Below are 26,421 nucleotides of genomic sequence, written 5' to 3' on the forward strand. Positions count from 1 at the left end.
CTGGGGAAGGGCTATGGGATCTTAAATCCATTTGGTTGCTGAAACGAAACATCATTAGAATACCCTATATATAAAAAAAAAATATGATTAGTTAATGATAAATTGCTAGATGGCATAATAGGCTATAGAATAAGAGAGGCAAGCCAAAAAATAGCCATTTTGGATGGTTAGGGCGGTTGTAGTAACAAGTATGAAGCTATGATAAGAGGTTGGTATTCACTCATTTATGTTTTCTGCTTTTAGAGGTCATTCTCAAGGGAATTGTTTGAGGATGCAGCTGTTCGCTTGGAAAGGAATTTAAACAAAACTCCTATGCAAATTTTACAGTGGAGAGACCTTGCTTCCAGGGCTTGTGAAGCCAGGCTAAGGAACAAAAAACAGGACATTGATTACAGTGACGCTCCAGATGAATTTATGGGTAAGTCATTCTGGGGTAAAATATGAATAATTGGTATAAGAATAACGGAGCTGGAAGCCAACTGTGTGCAGGACTGCTGTTCTAATAAAAACTTTTCGGTAAATTTTTTATTGTTCATATTATTGACTTACAAATGAAGTGGACATGCCACTCGCTGCCTTTTTTATGTTCTTTACAAATATGATAATCGCTTCTATCGTAAATTCAAATTTAAGCACTTTTTGAGCTCTTGACCAAATATTTCTGACCAAAATACTTCTAGTATTTGGGTATAAAAAAAGGCTTAAAACATTGGTCTTAAATTTACTGTTTCATTTTAAATCCATTTTTTTATGTTATATAATTCACAAGTACTGATTTTCCACGATTAATTTGGATAGATAATTTTTATAATTGAAAGCCGACGGAAGAAGGTGTAGATAAATATCCCACAAGGTTCCAATCCAAAGCGGCATTAAAATTTATAATTTATAATCTATAAATATTAAGTTATATTAAATTTATAAATGGATTTAGAATAAAACAGTAAGTTTGAAACCAATATTTTAAGCCTTTTTTATCCCTAAAACTATAAATATTTTGGTCATTTCAAAGAGCTCAAAAAGGGCCTGAATTTGAATTTGCGATAGTCATTATTATATTCGTAAAGAACTTAAAAAAAGGCATCAATTGGTATGTTCACTTTACTTGTAAGTAAATAATATGAACAACGAAAAGTTTACCAACTTTTGAATTTCAAAATCAAAGTTTTTAGACATTCAGTTTGATATTGCATTGTTAGAACGATAATGCTGGTGCATAGCTTGTTTTGGTTTGAATTTGGAAAAATTGGGCTGGAGAGCACTGATAGTTTCTCTGACCTAGTTTCGCCTTCAATACAATATACCCATAATCATATAGAATGCTCAGTATTGCTCACAACTGAGAAAAACCATATTTTTTCCTTTTCTGTGTTTTTTTTTAACCTTCGAGTGGTTCTTTGGGTGCTCTTTCCGCATCTACAGTACGATTCCTTTGTTGGAGAACTTCTTTCTTTGTCTTGATCATACCTGAATGCAGGAGAATGAGTCTTTTTAAATAATTTTTTTCGTTTAAACGTGTTTTACATTTTTGGTTACTTTGCGCCGTGACTCGTCCCTTACTTGGTTGCAGCTAGTTGCTAGATTGATCCGAAGGACTTTTTGTCCGGCAGAATTGTGCCCTAGAAGTGCATTCTGTTCTTGGCTTTGGTCGTTTTCTGTCTAAAAATCATCAGGTAAATGGGTTTTATTACCAATAAAATGTGGATACGAGTTTTATTATCCATACTTAACACAACTGCGCTTTTGCATGAAAAATGACATTTTTGTGTTTCGTGGCAGATTAGATCTTTTTCTTTTCTATTCCTTTTACCAGTCCATGTGCTATGGTGCTTTTCTGTCCAAGTGTATATATTTTAGGTGGGATGTTGTAATTTGTGTCCTACAATCTAAATTTCAGTAAAACCACTTTGAGCTTATCAGGAAACATCCGTGTTTGCAATGGGCATCAGGCGGCATAGCGCTGCAATGAGTTATCAGTGGCAGTAGTAGTAGCAATAGTAGTCAATTTTTACTTCAGAGTAATTAGAAAGAACCTAAAAAGTACTTGAAACGAAAATTTTTCGGAAAGTAAAGGCTCCAGGAAAGAAATTGAGTACATGCGAGCTGTTTTTATTTTTTTTTTCTTGTTTTTCTACTCAATGTCATATTGGTAGGCCATTTTTGTTTTTAATAGTTGCAGTTATTCAGTTTGTTGTTGACAATTCTACATGTTCGCTGCATATGTTATACGTTGGATAAAAACGCTGCTGTATAAACCTAAGGCTAGACACTTGTCAGACAGCAACCAGTCGTTTCATTTTTATTATCGAAACGTCCTTTGTCTGTTGTCGGTTTAAATCCTCAATTGCTCTAGTTTGTGCGAGTCTTTTCATTTGTCATATTTTAACATGATAAGTGAATTATTAAATGGAATATGAAAATGAAATTTAGATGCTGTCTCCTTCCATTATTTTGCAATTTAAGGAAATTATTGAAGAAGAAGCATGGACAATTTATAAAAATTGTATGTCAGGAAATGTACATAAGATGATCATTTGGATCTAGTTGATATTATGCAAAAAATGGGAACTATAATTGACAGTAACAAATGTTGATTTACAAACAACTGAAAGGCATATTTCCGTGTTACTTGATTTACGGAGTGTCTCTGTGCTTAACAAATCTACGTAGGCAACATTGATGGTATTTATTGACCTCCATCATCGTTAAATTGAAACGAAACTCACTTTTTTAATGGCATTTGGTATTTACCAAGGGACATATAGCGATCGCAATTTCTGTTGGTCCCGGTTTTGCTAGTTTGGGCACTTCCAGATAAGCTATGACGATGAAATTTGGCAGGCGTATCAGGGACCGGACCAGATTAAATTAGAAATAGTCATTTCTCCGATTCTACCATCTGGGGGGGAGTGGGAGGACCTTTAATATGGAAAAGTTAGAAAAAAATGAGGTATTTTTAACTTACAAGCGGGTGATCGGATCTTAATGAAATTTGATATTTAGAAGGATATCGTGTCTCAAAGCTTGTATTTTAAATCCTGGCAAGATCTGGTGACATTGGGGGGGGGGGAAGTTGGAGGGGGAAACGTTAAATCTTGAAAAACGCTTAGAGTGGAGAGATCGGAATGAAACTTTGTGGGTAGAAAGCACAAGTCCTAGATACGTGATCAACATAACCAGAACGGATCCGCTCTCTTTGGGGGAGTTTGGGGGAGGGGCTAATTCGGTAATTCGGAAAACTAGAACAAAATTAGGTATTTTTAACTTACGAACGAGTGATCGGATCTTAATGAAATTTGATATTTAGAAGGACCTCGTAACTCAGACCTCTTGTTTTAAATCCCGACCAGATCCGGTGACATTGGGGGGAGTTTGAGGGGAAACAGGAAATCTTGGAAAACGCTTAGAAAGTAGAGATCGGGACGAAACTTGTTGGGAAGAATAACTACATGTCCTAGATATGTTTTTGACATAACCGGACCGGATCCTCTCTCTTTTGGGGGAGTTGGGGGGATTTGCTAGTTTGGGCACTTCTAGATAAGCTAGGACGATGAAAGTTGGCAGGTGTATCAGGGACCAGATTAGATTAAATTAGAAATAATCTTTTCCCCGATTCGACCATCTGGGGGGGGGGCGAGCGAACAATATAGTTGAGAAGATTTTTTTTTCCGATAAACTAAATGATTTTCTCAAGTATGGCTTGTGGTCTAGGGGTATGATTCTCGCTTAGGGTGCAAGAGGTCTTAGGTTTGAATCCCGGACCGCCCCATTGTTTACATGAAGAATGTCCGAAACTAGATACGTGATAAATGTAGCAATCGCTGAAAGTTGGCAGGCATATCAGAGACCCGACCAGATTAAATTAGAAATAGTCGCTTCCCCGATTTGACCATCGGGAAGGGGGCGTGGAGGTGGAAGGACGGTCAATTCGAAAAAAAAATTAAAAAGAAAATCAGGTATTTTTAAAGGGGCTATCGGATGTTAATGGAATTTGATATTTAGAAGGACCTCGTGTCTCAGAGCTCTTGTTTTAAATCCCGACCGGATCTGATGATATTTGGGGGAGTTGAAGGGGGAAGCCGGAAATCTTGGAACACGCTAAGAGCGGAGAGATCGTAATGAAACTTGGTGGGAAGAAGCTCTTGGCTCTTCTGACCTCGTCACAAGTGCAATATGAGCTCTTGGCTCTCGTTTAGCTTTATGGACGGAAAAAAAAACACAGTAACCGTGTTGTGTTTGCCCTCTCTTTTTCTGTCAGAAGACTCTTTTGAAACTACAAGGTTAATCATATTGACTATTGGAGCGGTATCTCATAACCAGAAAAAAAAGAATCATGATATCTCCTTTTTTATGGCAAGATCGGTGCTGTCATTTATTACTTCATGCTACGCTGCCAGTTTTGACGATCAGCTAATTATTTACTATATTGGTAGTTGAGCTCTACAGCTTCCTCTTCTTTTTTCCATTTCTCTCTCTCTCTCTCTTTCTCTCTCTCTCTCTCTCTCTCTCTCTCTCTCTCTCTCTCTCTCTCTCTCTCTCTCTCTCTCTCTCTCTCTCTCTCTCTCTCTCTCTCTCTCTCTCTCTCTTCTCTCTCTCTCTCTCTCTTCTCCTACCGATTTTTTTTATGGGAAAGGGCTCAAAATTCATATTTGATGAGCACAAATACATATTATGTCATATTTTTTTTTCCCCTTTTAGATCCTCTCATGGACACTTTAATGGAAGATCCAGTTATCCTTCCTAGTAGCGGGAAAGTAATGGATCGATCTATCATCCTTCGACATTTGCTCAATTCTTCTACGGATCCGTTCAATCGGCAGCCACTCACAGAAGAAATGCTTGTACCAGCTTCAGAACTTAAACAGAAAATACAAGAGTGGAAAGTACAAAAATCGTCTGAATAAATATAGATAAAGTTATTGCTTTCTTAGTTGACCTAAGTGTAGAGCCTTAGAAAATTATTTTATTTGTTTTTTTTTGTGAAATCGATTTTGCTTTCTTAGACCGATTTTTAGTAAAACGCTCCGTAAAAGTAGATTATGACAATGGTGTATCTAGGGCTGTAACCAGTATTTTTTTTTGGGGGGGGGGGGGGGTATGAAAAATATTTTATGTGGGGGGGACGCATCAAAAAAAATTTATATTCATTTTTGTTATATTTTTCGAGTCGGACAAACATTTTTGTAAACCTCCTAACACCCCCTCCCTCTGGATACGGCCTTGGGTGTATCAACAGCCCTAATTGGATTTTGGCTAGGTAGTGGGTAATTTTTGTGCTAGTTTTCTCAGAATTTCAAAGATATTACTTGGTCCTCCCTGAATCCGATGATTGATTAGAAACAGATATTAGCTAAAGAATATAGTTTTACACAGTAATCATGAAAATTAATCATGTAATATGTCAATTAACCGGAATTAGAAACAATTTTCCATGTATTTTGTTAGTTACCCTAATGCAAACATTGGCGCTATTTTTCAAAGTCATAGTCCTATTTGCATTGTTCTTATAAATTAATGTTTATATTTATTTTCGGATGCGGTGATTCGAAATGCATTATATGAAATATTTTATCATATTTAGGTTACAGCCGACTCTCTCAAACGGTACAAGTTTCTGTCGACTCGTTGGAATAATTTTCTCCGGTTTTAATAATATTGATGCAAATTTTCTCTTCGTTAAATTTTTTCTCATTTTGTCCTCAAGATATTTAGCAGGTTCGGTTTTGTCTGAACTGTGTTATATATTCTGTAATCCCTCATAACAATAATTAGGACATCTAGTTTTTGATACCACCATAGTTCTTTTTGCCATATCTTAGATTTCTAAAAAAAAGTATTGCTTTTACAAATAATTGCTACTCAATCGTACTAAGAAAAGAGAAAAAAGGGCTTATTTTCTATATTTCTACTTTCTTTAAAAATTCCAGTGATACTGCACATGCTGTATTTTGAATTACTGTTGCCATTGTGTAATTAGTATCAAGATGCACATATAATTTGCATTTATACAACCAGGGTCTATTAGCAGTTGAAAACTTTGATCTTGATCCTTCTTTTACTATAATCCTCAATAAACACATAACTTTGCCACAAAAAAAACGTTTATAGTCATTGCAAATTTGAAATTAATAGGTAAAAGACCACACCGTTAATTTCGTTTGAATATACAATATCATAAAAGAAGGGATAAAGATTTTTCTTTTGCAATTAGTCCACTTTCTGCTTCATCAAAAAAAAAAGCCTATCTCATCTAGTTCTCACTCCTTTACACTGGATACTACTGTGTGATTGTAAATTGGATATAACGGAATTTTATGAAGAATTACTATTGATTTTTTTTTTTCTCTTCCCTTCTGGTCTGCATACAACAAAGAAATGCCTAGACATGATAGCGTCAATGTTTTGTATTATTTAAGGTAAAAATCGCTTTTCCCCCCTTTCCGCTTTCTTTACTCTGATGTCAATGAGCATCAGATTAGGATATAACTTATAAGCTTAAGTACTAAACTGATCCAAGTCAGTTGTGTGTCAGTTTCAAAGTATCGATGCCTGAAAATAGATGAAGCTCAATATTGTTCAGTGTATTCATTAAACATGGTGTAATCCCTGCATTGGTAGATACCACGCTGACCTTGCAATCCTATGTCCTTCGGTAAAGAAGTCCATGGTGTGACTGCAGGCTCAGTCGCCGCGAGTCTGGAAAGCTTGTGGTTAAGCAAACTCCCATGAAACATAGTAATTTCGGGTGGCAGGTGAGGTGAAAAATGTCTGATTCTGCAGCAAGTACATGCATGGACTGAATAGCTGCTGAAAGATTTTAAAATTCCTTATTTCCTCTGTGACAATGGCTTTCTTTTCAGCTATTATTCTCTATTTTCATCATAAAAATGTTTCGCTTCTCACTTGGTCTTAAAACTATTCGCTTGTGTTATGCAATTCTAGTGGAAAAAGAGAGATTCCGTTTTAGTCAAAGCTTTGTGAGCCTATTTCCTTTTTCTGGACTTGGCACAGCTTTATTACTGAATTAGGCATCCTGCAAGGGGCAGCAGCACAGTCTTTGGTTAGACTCATAAATAACAAGATAGACCGACCGTCGTAGAAATCTATATTGTGTTTTCGTTCAGATTTGTTAAAATGTGTATCCCTTTAAAGCGATAGTTTCATTTATTTGCTAGAAGATATGATGCTACAAGATATGCTTTGTAGAGTTTTGAGGGGTTACTTTTCTAATAGTAAATCAAGGTCTTGTCAATGGAACAATTAATTTGGGACAGTTTTTCTTTAATATAGTGTTATGAATTGTCTTTTTTGTAAATTCTGCTATTTTTGAAACATTTTTCTACTGAACCATTTTTTGATGGAGGGGAGGGGGAGAGTCATAGTATATCTGTCCTATCTCCTGTCACGTACGGCTCGTAAATGTCGTCGGAAGATAAAAATCCATTAAGAAGAATCCTCCCATAGCTCGACTTAGTTTTAAAAAGTTATACGCCATTCTTTTGGCGTCTTTACGCCATTAGCACTTTCACAAGTCTTCGTGAACCGACCTTCTTAAATAATATCATGTGGCTTTTGACAGGTGTAATTACACTTTTAAAGCAACCTGCAAATATATCATTTTGAACTTGTTCAAAGCCTTTTTAAATTGGCCGGTCATTCTTTTACGGTGAAATTCGAGAACATGAGTCGCTGTGGTCGCTTACGGTGCTAAGATGAATGTCGGTTGGTCTTTAACTTTTTTTAATGAAAAATTCTGTTGCTGCACGGTACCATAGCTTGTTCGTTTCTTGTAGCAAAAGAACCACAACTGATTCAAACGACTGCTACAATGAAATAATCATAGATTGGCTTAAGATTTCCCATGAAATCACTGTCTCAATGCTCTTTATTTGAGGGGGGGGGGTCTTATCGACTAGCAATATTATCTGTGAATGACCCAGAAGTTTTTATTGTTTTGTAAAAAATTGTTTTCAGAAATTTTCTTCCTGACCAAGATGTTCACGAAATTCGTCCTTTTTCATATATGTATATTTAATATGCCAGTTGAAATTTCAATATATATATACATCCCTATCATGATTCGGTTTTAAATCTATCCAGACTATAACATCGTATTCTATTGAAAATCGTCTACCACTTGCCCTTACTCTGTTTAATGAGCTAAATTTTACATGAAGTGTAAATAGGTTTTATCGAGGAACCGAGACTTAACTTAATAAAGAGCACTAAAGTTCATCTAAAATGCCAGTCATTTAGTGTTTTTTTTTTACAAATTATTATCTAAGCGAGATAGACCATAGAGAAGCTCCATTAACATAACCCAAAAACAACCATTTAAACTAAACTATGAAACGTTGCAAAGTGCTATAATGGAAAGCTAAACTAGTCCAATGTGTTTGCTATTTGTAATTTCTTCGTTATATGCCTTTTATCATATCCACATTTTTCCTTTTGATTTTACCTATTTCCACCTTCAAGTAGAAAGTTGAATAGCCTATTCCTAATCTGGGTAATCTAATGAGAATACAGACTCGAAAATTTTAATTTTGCCTAGGCATCATTCTTAGAGCATACTTAAGATACTTCCGTGGTATAAATTTAGCTTATCTATCTTGTTTGTCTTTATTTATAGTGTTGCATTATGCTTTATTTGATAGACGGTTTTTCAATTGTTTGGAGTAACTTAATGATGCGAGTCAATTTTTGAATAAAATTTCTGATTAACTCTGGCTTCAGAATCTTTCACTAGCAGTATTTATTGAAATTATAGCATTCGAAACTTTCAGAAAAAGTTGATGAAACTCGAGTAGTCTGTGATGTATAGTTAAATATTCAATGCTAAGTCTTGAATAAGATCATTGCTAGGTGTTCTTTCGTGACGAATTCTGATTTTAGAAATTTTTGCACCAGCAGTAATTAATAAAATTACAGAATTTAGAAACCCCATAGGAAGTAAAGGAAACTCGGGCTGAGGGTGTTGTGTCCTAACGTCTAACCACGATCAGTGCAAGATGTTCTTTAGTGATGAAGCCGTTCAAACTCCCTTTAGAGCTGTGTTTAAAATTTCAAATAATCTAATACCTTCAAAAAAGTATGCACGAACGAGCGAGATGAGGCGGCAAAAACGACAGAGTTCGAAGGATTCCCCTGACGGGAAGTAAGCCTGTTTTTAGGTGATGGGCTTTACTACTAATCAGAATAATACATTTCAACTACCCAATTCCAGAGTCATCAAAGTCGATAAAGGTACTTGAGTTGTCAGAAGAAAAATGGAAGAATCTTGTTGATCTTAAACACTGCCTGCATCAGTGTAAAAGATTTCGAAAACTAGCTAAAACCTGACATCTTATCGTTAGCTTTATTTCAATTTTTGTTTTATAAAAACCAGCATTACCTACTCTTTATGAAATTTATTCTCTATTTCTTAGATGGTGTAGGTGAATACTGGTGCTCGAGAGGATCATTTTCCGAGGATATATTTTTCCACTGGTCGGGAAAGGCTGTGGTGCAGGTTCTTTTTATTCTCTCCCAGCTTTCGGTTCTGCTGAATAATCAATTGGAAACTATAGAAACATCGTTAGTATCTTGAAACGTTGCGGGTTTGAGTGCTTGTTCTTGAAGGGCCCTCCCAGGTTATGTGGGTACATGGGCTGGAGACAGAAAGCATGTCATTGACTTGTTTCAATCCCTAGTATCTTGCATACGTATTTGTACTTAAGAGGCGCAGGCTTCTCAGCCCAATTTGGAACATAATTTGTATACTTTTAGTTTCTGTTTAGGCGGACAGTTTGAACCCATACTTGTCCCTGTCGTACTCATGTTTACGGAAAGCCCAGAGAGGCTCAAGGTCTATCTATAGCGTAGTGTGCAATAATTCAGCTTGGATGCTTTTTTGTCTTCAGTTGGAAGGGAGACTTGAATTTGATGGACTGGGTGGTCAGGTACGCACTTCGGGGCCTGGTAATGCGGTCGAGTCAGCTTAAGTCTTCTGGTCTTGGGAATAGCAGATAATGGGCCTTGGGTTCCAAGCCTGGTCATTGATTAGACAGTAATAAATTATCCTTTGGCTATGTATGACGCATAGGCTCGGTATTGGTCTTTGAGCTAATTTCTTTTCGTGACCATGATGGTTTTCGAAGTTGCAAGAAAGTCCTCCATGCTTTTCTTATTTTTAGCTGGGTTTCATTCGAGGCACCGCCTTTGATGTCAGTCAATGTTGCTGGATGTCGGGATTCATCTGTATTCTCAGTCTGTTTCCATTTATTAGTCAAAATTTTTATCAGTGGAAAGGCACTTTGTTTCAGGGAGCCTAATGGCTAAGCCTGTCTGATTAATAAAATGTGGCAATCTCTTTGACACATCACTGGCTTGGACGACTCATTTAGGGATATCAGATATAGTGCGGTGGAGCACGCTTTATCGAAATTGTCTGCTTAGCAGTAATTTCTTCGGATGGAATCACTAAAAGATAACCAATACTTATCGGGCAACTTGTTAACTGAAACGCTATGAACAACTTGGCGACATTCAAGGTTCATTTAATAAAAATAGCTATCGTAGTTAAGGCTAGTGCCGTAACTGGTTTACGCTACTTTTTACAACATATTAAGCACAAAGTACAATTCATCACAGTAGTAAAACAAGAGCTCATATGGCACCTGTGACGAGGTCGGAAGAGCCAAGAGCTTCTTCCCACCAAGTTTCATTGCGATCTCTTCACTCTAAGCATTTTTCAAGGTTTCCGGTATCCCCCTCCAACTGCCCCCAATGTCACCGGATACGGTCGGAATATAAAATAAGAGCTCTGAAACACGAGGTCCTCATAATTATGAATTTTCGCTAAGATCCGATAACTCGTTCGTAAGTAAAAAATACCTCTTTTTTTCTAATTTTTCCGAATTAACCGTCCTTCCCCTCCCCCGCCCCCAGATGGTCAAATTGGGGAAGCAAATAATTATAATTAATCTGGTTGGGTCCCTCATACGCCTGCCAACTTTCAGCGATCGCTATATTAATCACGTATCTAGTTTCGGATCTTCTTCGTGTAAAAATTGGGTAGTCCGGTTTTCGAAACTGAGATCTCTCGCACTCTAAGCGAAAATTCTACCTATAGAAAACAAGCCACACTTAAGAAGAACAATCATTTGTTTTATTGGTAAATAAAATTCTTTTCTACTACCTTGTTCGCTCGCTTCCCCCAGATGGTCGAATCGGGGAAGAGACTATTTCTAATTTAATCTAGTCTTGTCCCTGGTACGCCTGCCAACTTTCATCGTCTTAGCTTATCTCGAAGTGCCCAAACTAGCAAATATCCCCCCCCCCAACTCCTCCAAAGAGAGTAGATCCGGTCCGGTTATGTCAATAACGTATCTAGGACATGTGCTTATTCTTCTCATCAAGTTTCATTCCGATCTTTACACTGCGTTTTCCAAGATTTCCGGTATCCCCCTCCAACTTCCCCCAATGGCAGCGGATCTGGTCATGATTTAAAATGAGAGCTCTGAGACACGAGACCCCTCTAAATATCAAATTTTATTAAGATCTGATCACCCGTTCGTAAGTTAAAAATACATCATTTTTTTCTAATTTTTCCGAATTAATCCACATCCCCCAAAGAGAGCCAATGCGGTCTGGTTACGTCAATCACGCATCTAGGACTTGTGCTTATTCTTCCCACCAAGTATCATCACGATCTCTCCACTCTAAGCGTTTTCCAAGATTTCCGGTTTCCTCCTCTAACCCTCCCCCCCCAATGTCACCGGATCCAGACAGGATTTAAAATTAGAGCTCTGAGACACTAGGTCCTTCTAAATAATAAATTTCATTAAGATCCAATCACCCGTTAGTAAGTTAAAAATACCTCATTTTTTCTTATTTTCCCGAATTACCGAATTAGGCCCCCTCCCTCCATCAACTCCCCCTAAGAGATCGGATATCCGGTAATGTCAATCACGTATCTAGGACTTGTGCTTAATCTTCCCACCAAGTTTCATCCCGGTCTCTCCACTCCAAGCGTATTCCAAGATTTCCGGTCCCCCCCCCCCAGTGACACTGGATCCGGTCGGTATATAAAACAAGAGATCTGAGTTACAAGGTCCTTCTAAATATCGAATTTCATGAAGATTTGATCGCCTGTTCGTTAGGTAAAAATACCTTATTTTTTCTAATTTTTCCGAATTAACCCCTCCCCCAAACGATAGCGGACCCGTTCCGGTTATGCCAATCACGTATCTAGGACTTGTGCTAATTTGTCCCACCAAGTTTCATCCCGATCTATCCACTCTAAGCGTTTTCGAAGATTTCAGGTTTCCCCCTCCAACTCCCCTCTATGTCACCGGATCCAGTCGAGATTTAAAATAAGAGCTCTGAGACACAATATCCTTCTAAATATCAAGTTTCATTAAAATCCGATCACCTGTTCATCAGTTAGAAATACCTCATTTGTTCTAGTTTTTCCGAATTAACCGTTCCCCCACTCACTCCCCCCAGTTGGTCGAATCGGGGAATAGACTATTTCTAATTTAATCTGGTCTGGTCCCTGATACGCCTGCCAAATTTCATCGTCCTAGCTTATCTGGAAGTGCCCAAACTAGCTAAACCGGGACATACAGACCAATAGAAATTGCGATCGCTACATGTCACTTGGTGAATACCAAGTGCCATAAAAAGGAACATATGAATTACTGAAATGGTTAGTTCTGCTGTGCACTAGTTCAAACTTATTCTTGGGGCATTTGCTTCTGTTGACTGTATCGACGGTATTAGGGAAAGGCGTTTGTCACTCAAAAGCACGGAATGTCCTTGTATACTTGTGTTCTTTAAGGGTTGGGATTTGTAGAGATGCGAGGGCAGAGTTCCAAGTGACATACTTGGTTCTAAGGATGATTTTTAAGTCTCTTTTTTTTTGTAGTGTTCCAGTTTCATCGCTGAGGTACTCGACGTTACGCGCTTGTGGCTTCCAAACTTGGCATGCGTTCTCAAGCAAAGGGGTACGTACCACCTGAACGCGAGCAGCAACTGCTAATCAATCATGTCTACTCAACTATTAACATAGCTTTTTTACAAATCCCTGGATTTGTGCCCCCTTTCATAAGTACAGTCGTTTTTTATTCTCAGCATATAACTACTTATTTTTTGAAAAGATTGAATTTTGTCATTATGTATGACATTTTTCTCTTCTTTTAAGATATATTATATTTCTCTTCTTTCAAGAAAAGAAGAGAAATGTTTTTCTTGGCTTAAGATTTTCTGTGATTGCTTGAGTTTATGACTTTTATGAGTATAAAGGTAGCAAGGGTAGAAAGGTAGCTAAAACTGCTTCTTAGAAAACAACTATCAGCTTTTGTGTCTAATAAATTCCTAAGTAATTAGGAGTGTACTTGGGCAGAAAATGTTAATCCTTGCCCCGCTCTCCCATAGATTTAGAGACATTGTCTGTGAATACAATTTTTAGTTATGCAAAAACATCCAATTACTACAAATGCTTTTAAGCTTGTCTCAAAAGATATAAATTTTTGTCCAAAGATTTTATTACAATTTGGTTTCTACTTTTCATTTTGAAGCATAAGCTTATGTTCTGGCACATATCTCGCAACATTTATCGTTAAACTCACGCCAAATTTAGCACAAAATTATCATGGTTTGACTATACTATATTCGTTTTCTTGTTTGCCGTTAGTAATTGTACATGCCTATGTCCAGAATTTTGTCTTTTAGTTTCTATTTGGAGGAGGGAGGGTGCAGACGGTTCCACTGTCCAAAGTGCCTTTTTAATCATTAAATAGCCAATAAGCATGTGTGCCGATAACTTTCCACAAATATGGTAGGAATGGTCCCCCCCCTTCCTCCTGGCTATACGTTATTAGTGCTTAGTACACTAGTTTTACCAGTTTAAAGCCCATGTGAATTGCAAGCTAGTTCAACAAGAGGTATTTTGCGTGAGAGTATCGGAAGGACTTGCATATTGCATCCACAACCACAATAACGACATACTTGAATGGTTATAGTCATACTGAGGGGTCGCTCTCTCTCTCAGAAATCATGTAATCCAAGTTGCGCGTTCCAAGCCTGGCGGAACTGCCCCAAGTGTTTTGGGGAGTGTGCCAATCTTAGGGGAACTGTGCGGCACATGTGGCGTTCCGAGACGTAAACCAGGTGGCCAGAAGTCAGCGCCCCTCCCTGGTTTATACTTGGAGAAGAAGTAGATGAGACAGACATAGCCGCTAAGTGAACAATAAAGATTATGGTGAAACTAAGAACTATTGTAAATATAAAAGTAACGAATATTTCAGAAAGTCACTAGTTTATTGAGGATAACTTACAAGAAAGAACTTATTATCAAATATTTCACTGATAAAGTTAAATACATTATATTTCAGTCAAAATTGAAAAAAGCTATAAATGAGCAAACAAAAACTTGATATAAAAAAAACCTTATATTTTTCAAAACTCGGAAAAGTGCCTTGAAAAATATCCCAAATAAGAATGGGTCTAGTTAAATATACATCCCTCCCCTCGAACACTGCACCTGAGCTCATAGCTTAGGATGATAAATGAAAAAGAGGTCCCTTTGTCAAAATGATTATATACATAAATATTGATTATATAAGCGATAAATGAATATCACATTTAGTAGCTGATACTTGCCTAAACCATTGTTGATTTTCCCCATGTCTGGCATCAACGTACCAGCCGAACGTAACACGAATCACGACTTATGGCAGCGTTATTTTTAACATAATACAAGATTCAAACTCATTCTATAGATAATACAAAATCATTCACAACCTTATAAAAACCTTGAGCACTAGCATACGCAAAAGTATAAAATATAAATATATATATATTTTTTTTGTAATTATAACGAGTCATTTTTGTCAACTTGGGCTGAGGCCGGCAGTCACTAGCGGAAATATATCTTAAATGTCTTTGGTACAACAAAAATAAACTGTGTTTCTAGTTAAATTGTACTTAGCCAGTATATTTCCGGATTCTGATAACTGCCGCACTAAGAAATAATAGACCCAAAGCCCAAGATACACTGCATACAACACCAAGGTACACTTCTGGATTGTCCACGTCCCAACCTCTGGCTATTACGTTTCTCATAGATTCTACGGCATAAGTCTGAGGCAAAAAGTATGAAAATTCTCTCATGAATGTAGGCATACCCTCTATGGGCCACATCACACCTAAAAAGAAGCATTTTTGTGAGCATATTATGTACTGTGGGGGATACAACTACTGCTAATTTCACTAAAACAGGGTTGGCATATTTTTGTTATCTCGAACTCGGTTAAGCAATGCTAGGGTATAAATCTTATCTTGAATGACCTTTTCGCAAATTCTTAGTATTATGTTTAAAATATTACATAAAGTATACAAGACAAGAAATATTTAACTAAAACAGGAAATGAGATTTTTGTAGTTTAGCTGAGAATTGCAAAAAAAAAAAAAAAAAAAAAAAAAACAGAGGAAATCATCATTCGAGCATATCTGCAATCTAGACGTTTTGACGGTCCAAACGGAACATATAATGCAGGGGTAGTAACATTCACATTACAAAATAAATTTTTATTGGGTATAATTTCTAATTATTCTTTTTTATTTATATTTATTTGTAGTCAATCTTGACAAAATTTCCAGGATGATTTTCCCGTAGAAAAGAGCGCAAAGTTCATAGCCAAAACGTGACACACGTATTAATAAACAGATATACCATTGCTACTAATAGTTAACTCATAAATCATACAAAATAGATTATAATATTCAATATATAACTAAATGAACCAAGAGTCCGGCTATCAACCGTAATTCCAAGGTGTAATTTAAAGCTTCCAGTGGACGAATATATGCGAAAAATCTAGACGCGAGCTTTACTATATCTTTGAGGTTTATTTACACTGGTAAATACTTATTTTTCTACTTTTTCTATTCCTCAGATTCTAGATCATTGTTTTTACAATCCACACTTATTGCTTTACAAAAAAAAACTTATGGCTTCTTCAAAACTGATTATATCTCGAAAAAAACAAAATATAATGCGAAACAAACTAATAATATTCAATGCTTCTGGACTGTCTGGATGCAAACTCAAGCAAATATAGCTAGCTAAACAAGTTGTTGCTAATTGATAAGGCTTAAGGCTAAGTGAGGATAATTTTTTTCTCAATACATATTTGAACTATGCACACTTCTTTTATTTATTTTTTTTCCAGGCATGGGGGTACAAACTTACAGCTCGCCAGACGGTAGAGCGCTTTTCTCTTTGTGTAAAAGATGACAAGTTCTAAACAAGAGCCACAGTGTGTTTTGACATAAAAAGGGGAGGGGTAAACTAACCTTATTTTTTACTGCTAGAATTTAAGGAATGATATTTTTAATATAAGAGCAAAAAGGTGTCAAGGGTAAGGAGGAGGACAATGTAAAAAATTTTCAAAAATATACAAGTTTATTAACTTAAAGTTCTAATAGTGGTATTTTAGTTTTAATTTTCAAGCTCAGGAAGAAGGGGAATATCCTATCAGTCCCTCCTCACCCAACACTATGCCTTTGTGAATAAAATAGTGTACCTTTTCGTGTCTCTCTCCCTCTCCAATAAGTGTATGTGTGCCTATGATAAACGAACTTTTCTATGATTTTCTGACCCTTTTACTGAACCAAGGGAGAGGGGGCTGGTTCTTTGACAGGGAAATTTTTTCGTTTCTCTACCCCCTCTCGCACGGAACTGAGAAGTTTGAGGGGAAAAGTAGAATGTTAGCTTAATTCATAAATAAGGAAAATCATCGAAAATGATCGGGTAAGGTGGGTTGGTCCTAAATCAATGCATGCAAATAAATCTTAGGCGGAGAATGCGGAAGTACATTGATTCTATGTAGTAGCCTAAATACAGAGTCCCGCAAAAGCTAGCCTATTGCTAATAAGTCTCCTTGACAAACGGTTTGCCGCGTAATATGAACGTTAAGGTTGAGGTTAACTAGTTGGTTAAGCACGTGATTTGATTTGTAAATGCCAAGGTTGAATTCTCACTATTTTGTGATTATTACTATAAAAAAAAGTTGGCAAAATTACTGAACTAATTAAGTCTAATATTGATTGACTGTTTATCCGTGAGTTTTTATTATTGCAACAAAGGGTGAATAACCAAGCTAAAGGGAATTTCCATAAAGTTGCATTTTTCCTATAAGCATCCGGCTGAGGAGAAAAACCTGATCAAAATTGGTTCCTTGTTTGCGTTTAAATTTTCAGGAGGGAAGACTGGAAATTAAGGGAGAGCAATAATGTGTTTTTTTTTGTACAAAAAGAAAACATTATTCCTCTAGTACCCTTCATTGACAATGCCAAGTAATGTGTCATATATGAATGTAGACTACAAAGAAAAACTAAGTGAACATATTACGGCAACGATTACAAATCAACCAAACAACTTGCATTACACAGAAGCTACAGAATCAGAGAAGCTCCAAGAGACCCCAGAAGTGGTTCCTAAGATCACTAGCGGCTTATGGCAGTACCAAGCCACCCTAGGTCAACAGAGCTGCGCCCGCTCAAAGCTCCAGTCTTTATTTCCTCCGATGCAGAACGGATTTCTTTTCAGTCTCTTTTTGTGATTCTTCCCAACCAATCGTGGACTACCTGCTTTTATATGGATGGCCTAAAAGCAAAATCTATGGGAATCTATCATTCGAAATACGTGGACTAATGTGAGAAAGTAGGACTAAACCTCGTTTTTCGTAGAATTTACTACTAGGTAAACTAAATAGAAACACGCCTTTTCTAATGAAATCAAAGAGTTTAAAATTTAAATTTAAAACGAGCAGAAATGACTCCATATAATGATGGGATCTGGCCCCTGCTTAACCTTCCCGTTTTTACGCTGAAGTTTTATAGCGCTATGCTAAAAGTACTTATATGCAAGGCTGTATCCAAGAGAGGAGGGGGGTTCAGGGTACGGACCCCCCCGCCCCCCAAATTTTGTCCGAATCATAAAAACGTAGCAAAATGCATATAGCCTAAAACCCATTTTTGATACATTTTTTAAAATATTTTTTGCCCCCTCCCCCAAAATAAAGTCTCCCCAGGCAAAATCCTGGATACGCCCTTGTTTATATGAATGCAATAAATGTAGTTCATGGGCAATTGCGCCAATTACCGCTCGTCTATTAAAACATTTCAACTGAAAACTTTAATATTTAAAGCAAATGCACATTAATGAGTTCGCTTGTTCTCGACGTATTGTGAAAAATACTTTTTATCCCATTCCGGTTGCCCTCGTGCTGGAGCAGACATTCTAAAAGAATTGGGGGAAAGAAAAGTCGAACTTCAGCGTAAAAAGCAGGGGGTTGAGTAGCGCGTAGCCCCTCTTACTTACAGAGTACTTTACGTTCGTTTTTAGTACTAAGCCGAGATTACCCTAAATGCGAGGAGGGCTACCACCCCTTTAAACCTGATTTTTAAAATAATATTTTAACGTTTACAGAAAATAGCTTAGCACATTTGCTTTAAGAAGTTAAGTATATTTATCCAAAATGAACTATCCATCACCCCTTGTTTTCGTATTCATGATTAATATTAATGCAACAATGCCACGAGCAGGGCCGGAATTAAAACTTTGACGCTCTTCTACCCAAGCGTTTTTGCTGCTCCATGCTTTCAAAATTTTTAGGGATAGTGGAAACACTGAAAAGAACGCAACTGATGAGCCAAAAGTAATTAAAGACAGGTGATACCGAACTCTCAACTACCATTCTTGGGAGATATCGGACAGTCCATAAGTGGTCACGGAATTCATGCATTCTTTTGAAATCAGTTCTTGGAATAAATATTTTTTAAAGGTGTGTCCCTCCATAGACACCGACTGGGGATTAGTAGGCAATGCCCTTAGGGAACAAAATGACATTAAAAATATAAATAAAGGGGGAGATAACAAACATTTTCATTTAAGTTTCGATGACAAAATCTCCTAGTAGCACTCCCCCCCTACTTCAAGAAATTTCCTGATATTGCTCATGCTGTCTCCCCTCCTGTATCCCTTTTGCGGCGGTAATTACGTGAATAAAATCTTTCATGTTGGACAGATACAGTTTCTGCAATAAGAGAGAAGCTATCACCCTGCAGAATTTTAATACACGTTTAATCCAAAAACATTCCCAGGGAACAAATGTCTATATAAAGTGCTTGTTTCGGATGGACTATGTGCATCTAACCTCACTTACTATCTTAACCTTAACAATATTTGAACTGATTAAAACAGGGTTTCTAAGTTTATTTAACAGAACTTTAACAACCTATTAGCAATGACTATCTGGTAAAGGTTGCAAACAATAAACCGAAATCAGACGTTGAAATTCATTCATTGCTGCTTTGAAGGAAAACGAGACGTTTTCCTTCAAAGCCCTTGAGCAGCTTGACCACTTCACCATTTAAAACTTGGTTCCAGATTAAATTGGAAAACACCGAATGAGGTTTATTCGGGGTATCAGTAATTTGAAAATTCGAAAATTGGACTTGGTGCATTGTAGTTCTGTACGCGTCGAATCCTAGTCAAATTTGAGAAGAAAATCATTCTTATACATTTGAGAAGCTAAAAATGTACATAAAAATGATATATTTTAAGGAAATTAGAATATTTTGCATCAATTAGGACAAAACACTGCATTATTCTATAGATCTTCCTCTTTGTTACAAAAACTTGCATAAAGGCTAGAATGTTTAACGGTAAATGAAACACTTAAAGATAAATTTAGTTTAAGAAAATAGTAGGTTTCAATAGGGATGTGGGCATAAGGGCTTGAATTTCATTTTGGATGGAGTAGACAAAAAAAATATGGGGAGGGGGAAGGGCTTCACAAAGCCTGCTCTTTACATTTTTTCAAAGAAATTGTTCCGTATCTTATCCATTTTTAATTATGGAGCAGTCCCTGGCTAAGAATGGATTGATAGGTAAGAATGAATTTTAAGAAGGGCAGTCGTAAAAGGAAAATACATCTTACCACTTAGTAATAAGTTAGGGTAGAAACTGCCAACGGCGAAATGAATAGCGCTTGTTTCTTCGTCACATAAGCAGGAAATAAGGAGACCTAAAAAAATAATAATCAAATTAGATTACAAAAACAAGAACTGTTTAGCTATTGCCATCAAATGTAAAACACATTAAATAAGACTTAGAAACTGAAAAAAAAGCTGTATGCTGAAGATATAAAGGGAAGTCTATGTTATTACAAACTTAATTAAAGAATGATGTTACCATTCATAACATAGACAGTGTTGTCAGTATATTTTTTCTTCTTCTAACATGAAAATTTCATCTTGGATGACATCATCCATTATCTTTATTCTTGAATCATCCAATAATCAGTGAAAGCATTCCTGGAATTTCAAAGAGGTGAATGGACCTCCGACTGGATCCACAGACCTCGCAAAGATATGAAGAAGATGAAGAAGAATGACATTTCGGTAGTTTTTGGAAAAACAGCATCTTTTTGAACGAGGAGCTTAATAGGACAGGGAAAAACTTTCAGGACAAAAATCTTGCTTCGGAGTAAGAATAGGAATGAACCGAAAATCCCCGCTGCTCTCCAGTTGAGCCTAGGCAATGCAGTATTTCCACTTTGTTTATTAATTAAATCTCTCTGTTGTTTGTAATGCAAAGTTGAGTGCGAAGTTAACATACATTGAGAGTTAATAAGTTGACAAATTTAGTTATTACAAAATTTGATAGTAAATAAATTTAAGAATGAAGACTAGTTAATTGAAATATGTCACAGTTTTACTCTTGGTAACTGAAGTACTTTCACCTTGATTCAATGAACTTATAATGGAATATCATGTTATTGTTAGCAACGAGAAAATGAATTTGAGACATGGACTTCCGCATAGAAAGTTGCGCTAAATTAAAATTACTTTTGCTTGGTATTTCACGAGAACATAGTTTGCGAGTCAAATAAACTCATAGATCTTACTGATACCTACAACGCAACTAATTATTTCAATACATATAAAATTTGTCATATACAATAGTGAGAATGGATCCTTTACTTAGAAATTTATCTACAGAAAATAGTTTATATAATTTCGATTGGTTTTAAAACTATAAAATTATTTTTACATGATATACGTTTACAGTGATGGTAAGTTAAGATTCACTGGAAAAACAGTCTCCAAACCTGCAAGAACAGCTAATTTGTTAAGAAAAACCTTGCTGCCCACTATTTTTCTAAGCATTTCTAAAGTTTAGTTGATTCTGTTTTAAGTTGACATAAGCCATTTCCTTCTTCAGAAAACAACTTAAAGAAAGAAAAAATTATTGTCCTTTTTTCCAGTTCGAAGAAGAAATAAAAGTAGAAAGGAGAAAAAGGAACCATTTCCTTATTCAAGAAAACATGTTAAAAAAGGAGGAATAATGAATCTAACGCTTTAAACATCCAATCATTATGTCATGTACGCTGACCTGGGTTAGCACCTGCGTCTTTTTTCAGACTCAAAATACCTTACACACAGGGCATGCAATAAAAATGCAAAACTAAATCGGTTTTTTCCATCTGTTAAAACATAAACGGCAAAACTACAACAACAGAATTGGAAGGAAGCTGTTTGTTTTTTTATTCATTTTTTTTCTTTTTAGCGGATACGTTTTTTAACGGCTCAGTTGAAATATTTCAAGACAGCCGTTAGACCGTCATAGCACATAAAATTATAGCAAAACACGGATGCAATCTCACGGGAAATGCTCAACCCCTTTGAGAACCTTGGGTATGCAAAACACGGATGCAATCTCGCGGGAAATGCTCAACCCCTTTGAGAACCTTGGGTAAACCGTTTCCCGAGACCATTTCCACAGGCTGACAGACTTATTTGTTAGCCACAGTTTTATATATGTCGCTAATTACGTCTTTTTTTCACTCCAGGACCATAGTGAAATGTCATTTCAGATGACGTTCGTTTATTCAAAGGGCGAATCTTAGGTTTATCAGCCTTTAGCCTTTGACACGTGTCGTAAGGAATTACCATCATAAAAAAAATGTATGTAATTCTATATTGAAATATAGACTATATTTCTGTATAAAATATTTCAACCGTTCTAGAAAAGAAAAGATAATTTGCAGATCACGCTGAACCAAAGCAGACATGAATGTATTTACTTACCAAAGCACATCCCGCAAAGACCTTGCAACAAAGAAAGGGCAGATACTGTCATGATGTTACCGTTACAAGGTACTTGAAAGACAACAAATATTGTCACCAGGACAAGAACAGTTTGACCGATGAGTGTCATCAACTGATTTGCCAAATGGGCAAATAGAACTTCTGTCATTGTTACTCCTAAAATAAAAACAAAAAGGTCATAGCAGCTTTACGCAAAAAAAAAGAAGAAAAACATTAACTAGAATAGAGCTTACAACAAAATCTAAATCGCGAGAACATTTCTTTTAAACATTTATCTACTTTGAAGTTATATATCTGTAACATTGCTTTCTAAATTGGTACCGCATCGCTGTAGCTTCACGGAATTATGAAAAGGACATTTACTGTATTTCTTTTTAATGAGTTCTAAATAAAAGTAAATAGGTCTTAAGTAACACGAATTCTGTAGCTGTCACTGAAAATCGTACACTAGAAAGCGTATTGCTACAACAAAAAGTTTAGAAAGCAGTAATCTGTAAATGTTGCATCAAATTTATTATAGATACCATAAGTCCCTCTTTAAATGAATTATAATATAGAAAATAAGCTTCTTTGCAACTTTTCTGGAAGATCAAGAATAAATTCTCACGCCTGAGTTTAGAATGTGTAAAAAAAAAAAACAAAAAAAAAAAAAAAAAAAAAAAAAAAAAAAAAAAACAAACGATGAAGTAGATTGAGGGTATTTCTTATATAACTACATGATCCCGAGGAGCAAGATCCCGAGGTCCCAGCTTCAATTTGTGCAGGATACCTTCTGTGCCGATTCCCATCCATCTATACTTACTGAAGAAGGGCAATAACAAAGAAACATAGCTGCGGATAATTATGATCAATCACACATAATGAAGAAGAATATTCAATTATGACTACTAATCTGCTTATGACTATTTTGCTTCGGGCCATTTGCTTGTTTTGGTTTGTTTATTTATATTAATAAACCCATCTTTCTCTCTCTAAAAAAAAAAAATCACTCGAAACATTGGAAACTGCTACTAATTTAATCTTTAACTTTGTTTATCTTATTTAATGTGTAGTTTAGAGCGACCTATCAAATTCACTTTGCTAAGTCAATTCAATAAAAAAAAAAACTAAGCACCAGGCGAAAGAAGAAAAAAAATAATCAAAATATCCTTTTATATAGTTTGGCCCTCGTTTTACTTTAGGAGCTTGAATATGACTAATAGCGATCTATTATATTATAGCATTGGTACTTTTAAAACCTAAGACTATAAACGAGTTTCAAAACATTGGAGCCAGTCTACTAAAGAAAAACTCTAGGAGTTCTAGGAATGAAAAAAACCTCAGCAGCATTGTGCGTTGTTTGGCAAAGCTATCGTTTTCAAACATGGGTATCAAAGTCAATACATGACTTGTGCCAAAATAAAAGTGCGAAGTTTAAGAGGGGTATATATATATATATATATATATATATATATATATATATATATATATATATATATATATATATGGGGGAAAATAATAATAACAATAAAAAACAGATACTTAATTTTGCTTTCAGTGCCACAGGTTTTTCGATTTATGGAGACATGTTATGTGCCGCTAATTTTTAACACCGTCTCAAGGAGACTGGTTCAATCATGAACTGAGTGGAGACTTATTCCCATTAATAAACGAAACCAACTGTATGCAACTAAATATACTTCAAAATGGAGATAATCTCACAAGGTAACTTTCTAGTATTTTCTAAAATCACCAAAGGGTGTTCTCTAAAATTATGTAATAAAACAAAGCAGCTTTACAAGCAAGCTATATGCTTCATCGTATCTGTGCAGCTATGCAAGGCAGAGCTAATCTCAAATTATTCTAAATCTTTTACCGAAGAAGATTTCATCAGAAAGGCCTGATTGAGACTACCATAATAGTACGTCCTGCACATACGAAGTTGTTTCATTAAATTTTCGTTTCCCATAAAACCGTCACAAAAAGGATTACTGACATGGCTGAAAATATGAATGGTCGGTCAAAAGGAAAGTCATCAAGTTTCTGAAAGATTTTCAACCGCACGTGAAGAAAACACCAACATTACAGGCGTAGTACAATAATATTTGTTTCTGCTTTAGTGTTAGGCGATATTTTGATTAAACGGTACATCATTTCTGCTTCCTTCAGTAAAGACTTCAAGATGTTGGAAGAACTGCAGGAGTTAGTTCCAATAATGATGCCACAACGAGAAAAGAAATCTTTGGTTGTGATTATGAGCTTCATAAAAATGCAACCTCCAACTGGCAAGATGCAAACTCCAACGTGGCGACTGATGGTGTTTTTTCCAGTATGTGGAAAGACCTTTACTTAGCAAAATATATAGCGATTATACCAAGCTCTCTTACTATACTGAGGTCCATTGGCTATCGTGTTCCGAGATACTGGAGCAACTCCACGATTTTAAAGATGAAATGCATCAATTCTTAGGTGCAAAAATCCAAGCCACAACCTTGTTTAGTCATCCATTTTAGCCATGAGCGAATGTCCAGTATTTTTATTGGGAGGGGGTTATATCTGGATAGTCAAGGAGGATGGAATATAGCTTTTTCTCCACATTATGGGGGGGGGCAACTGACCCCTTCCCCCTCCCCCAAACAACACCCCTGATTTTAGCTGTAAGATTTTGCATTCATGGTTGATATTATAAGACGTTTGAATTATTCAAATTTACGCATTCGACATAGAGCTGGTTTTATCGGAAAAAGATTGGCAAAAAGAAAATTTGACACATTTCCAACATGAACAAATCAAGCGCAATGCGAGTCCATGAACCCGATCAAGTTGTGCCAGGTACATTTCATGCGCCAACCCTACGAATCGAGTGCATAAAAACAATTTCCAATAGTTCCTTTACCAATGGAGCCGTAAAAATTGATAATGTGGGTCGCAAGCGGTCCACAGGCCGTGAGTTTGACATCTCTGCTTTGCGAGGCAGGTTTATTTGTTTCAAAACATAGCCACTTTAAAACATAGATTGTAAATAGTTTAATGGGATAAACCTACTAAAGAAGAACTATGATCCAAGAAAAATAAAAAATAAAAGTATGCAGCCTACCCTAATATGTTGCTCGGCAAAGCACATTTTAGAACATGGGCTGCAGGCAAATTATTTTGAAACACACCTAAAATGTGAGGATTATAATAGAGAGTTAGAGTACTAAAGAAATTTCCTTCAACAATTTTGGCTGATTCCAATACCTCCTTTGCAATTAAAGGATTTAGCAAATAGAGCAGATGGTCCTGTGCTTCCCAGATTTTACAAATGAAAAATATATGTTTGCTGTAATGAACTTGAATTATTAAAGAAATATGTAATTCTTAAAGAGAGCCTACTATAAGCGCCTCACCGGTCTGTTTCTGCCCTTTGCATTTCTTTGGAAAGGTTTGATTCAAAACGAAATCGATTTTCAAAAAAGTAAATGAACTTTATTCATATATATGAAAAATCTGACGACGACTTTATTCATTAAATTCTTTGTTCCTCTCATATTCAAGAATACGAAAAATCTGAAGCATGAACAGAATTGAAGCGCATGACAATTATCCTGAAAAGGGTGGTTATGAGCAAATTAGCTGAAGAAGCTATAAAAAAAGAACAGAAGAAAAATTAGAGAAATCATCAAACCGATGAGGTGAATGAGCCATATTGACGCAATATGAGCCTATTACGAAATCTTGGATGACCGGTTTGAGTCGCTGAATATACTTTATTAGTTTTTTTAGTCAAATGCAGAATTTTCCCGTCAGGTATTTCAAGTTCTAATCTGTGGGGTGGAGTCGCCACTTGCAGCTGTAAACTGTACTTTTGTGGTTCTAGAAGTAAAGAAACTTCTAGAGAACATTACATAATTTAGCGGTAAAAGCAGATGAACACGGAAGAAGTGTCTGTCCATTCAACTATAACAGTGAATGTGCTCTATGATACCACATTATGCAATTTATCTGTTGATCTTTTTTCTCGTTTGCATATCAACCGTTAATTTGAAATATCCGTAATTTTTTAAAAGCTAACTTCGTAAGGATACACGCTAAAAAAGGATAAGAGATAGAAATCACAACGGCAGGGCCTTTTCCATAATATGGGGCATTACCCGTTACATAAAAAAGGAATTTTAGTAAATATGTAGTTAGAACAGCAAAATTTATAATGTTTTACATTTAATTAACGTTTTAACACTGCTAAAATAGTACCAATTCAACTTCCTGTTCCCGGGTTGGTAATTAAGCAATCCATTT

The 26,421-nt window shown here is 36.1% G+C and overlaps 2 protein-coding genes across 5 annotated transcripts in view; one reads left to right on the plus strand and one right to left on the minus strand.

Moving 5' to 3' along the window:
- LOC136027154 (ubiquitin conjugation factor E4 B-like) overlaps positions 1–8,729 on the plus strand; it is a 72,360-nt gene extending 63,631 nt beyond the window's left edge. The window contains exons 17-18 of the mRNA XM_065704136.1: positions 244–418; positions 4,699–8,729. Coding sequence (XP_065560208.1) covers positions 244–418; positions 4,699–4,904 — 381 coding nt within the window. The 3' untranslated portion in view covers positions 4,905–8,729. The remainder of the gene's footprint in view (positions 1–243; positions 419–4,698) is intronic.
- A 5,556-nt stretch (positions 8,730–14,285) lies between these two features.
- Positions 14,286–26,421, minus strand: part of LOC136027155 (ABC transporter G family member 20-like) — an 89,238-nt gene continuing 77,102 nt past the window's right edge. For all 4 annotated transcript variants that reach the window (XM_065704139.1, XM_065704138.1, XM_065704137.1 and 1 more), the window contains 3 exons: positions 22,144–22,320; positions 19,992–20,078; positions 14,286–15,191 (listed from right to left, as the gene is read on the minus strand). In XM_065704139.1, the coding sequence (XP_065560211.1) occupies positions 14,971–15,191; positions 19,992–20,078; positions 22,144–22,320 (485 nt within the window). In that variant the 3' untranslated portion in view covers positions 14,286–14,970. The remainder of the gene's footprint in view (positions 15,192–19,991; positions 20,079–22,143; positions 22,321–26,421) is intronic.

The sequence above is a fragment of the Artemia franciscana genome, chromosome 5, assembly GCF_032884065.1.
Source record: "Artemia franciscana chromosome 5, ASM3288406v1, whole genome shotgun sequence".
Lineage (NCBI taxonomy): Eukaryota > Metazoa > Arthropoda > Branchiopoda > Anostraca > Artemiidae > Artemia > Artemia franciscana.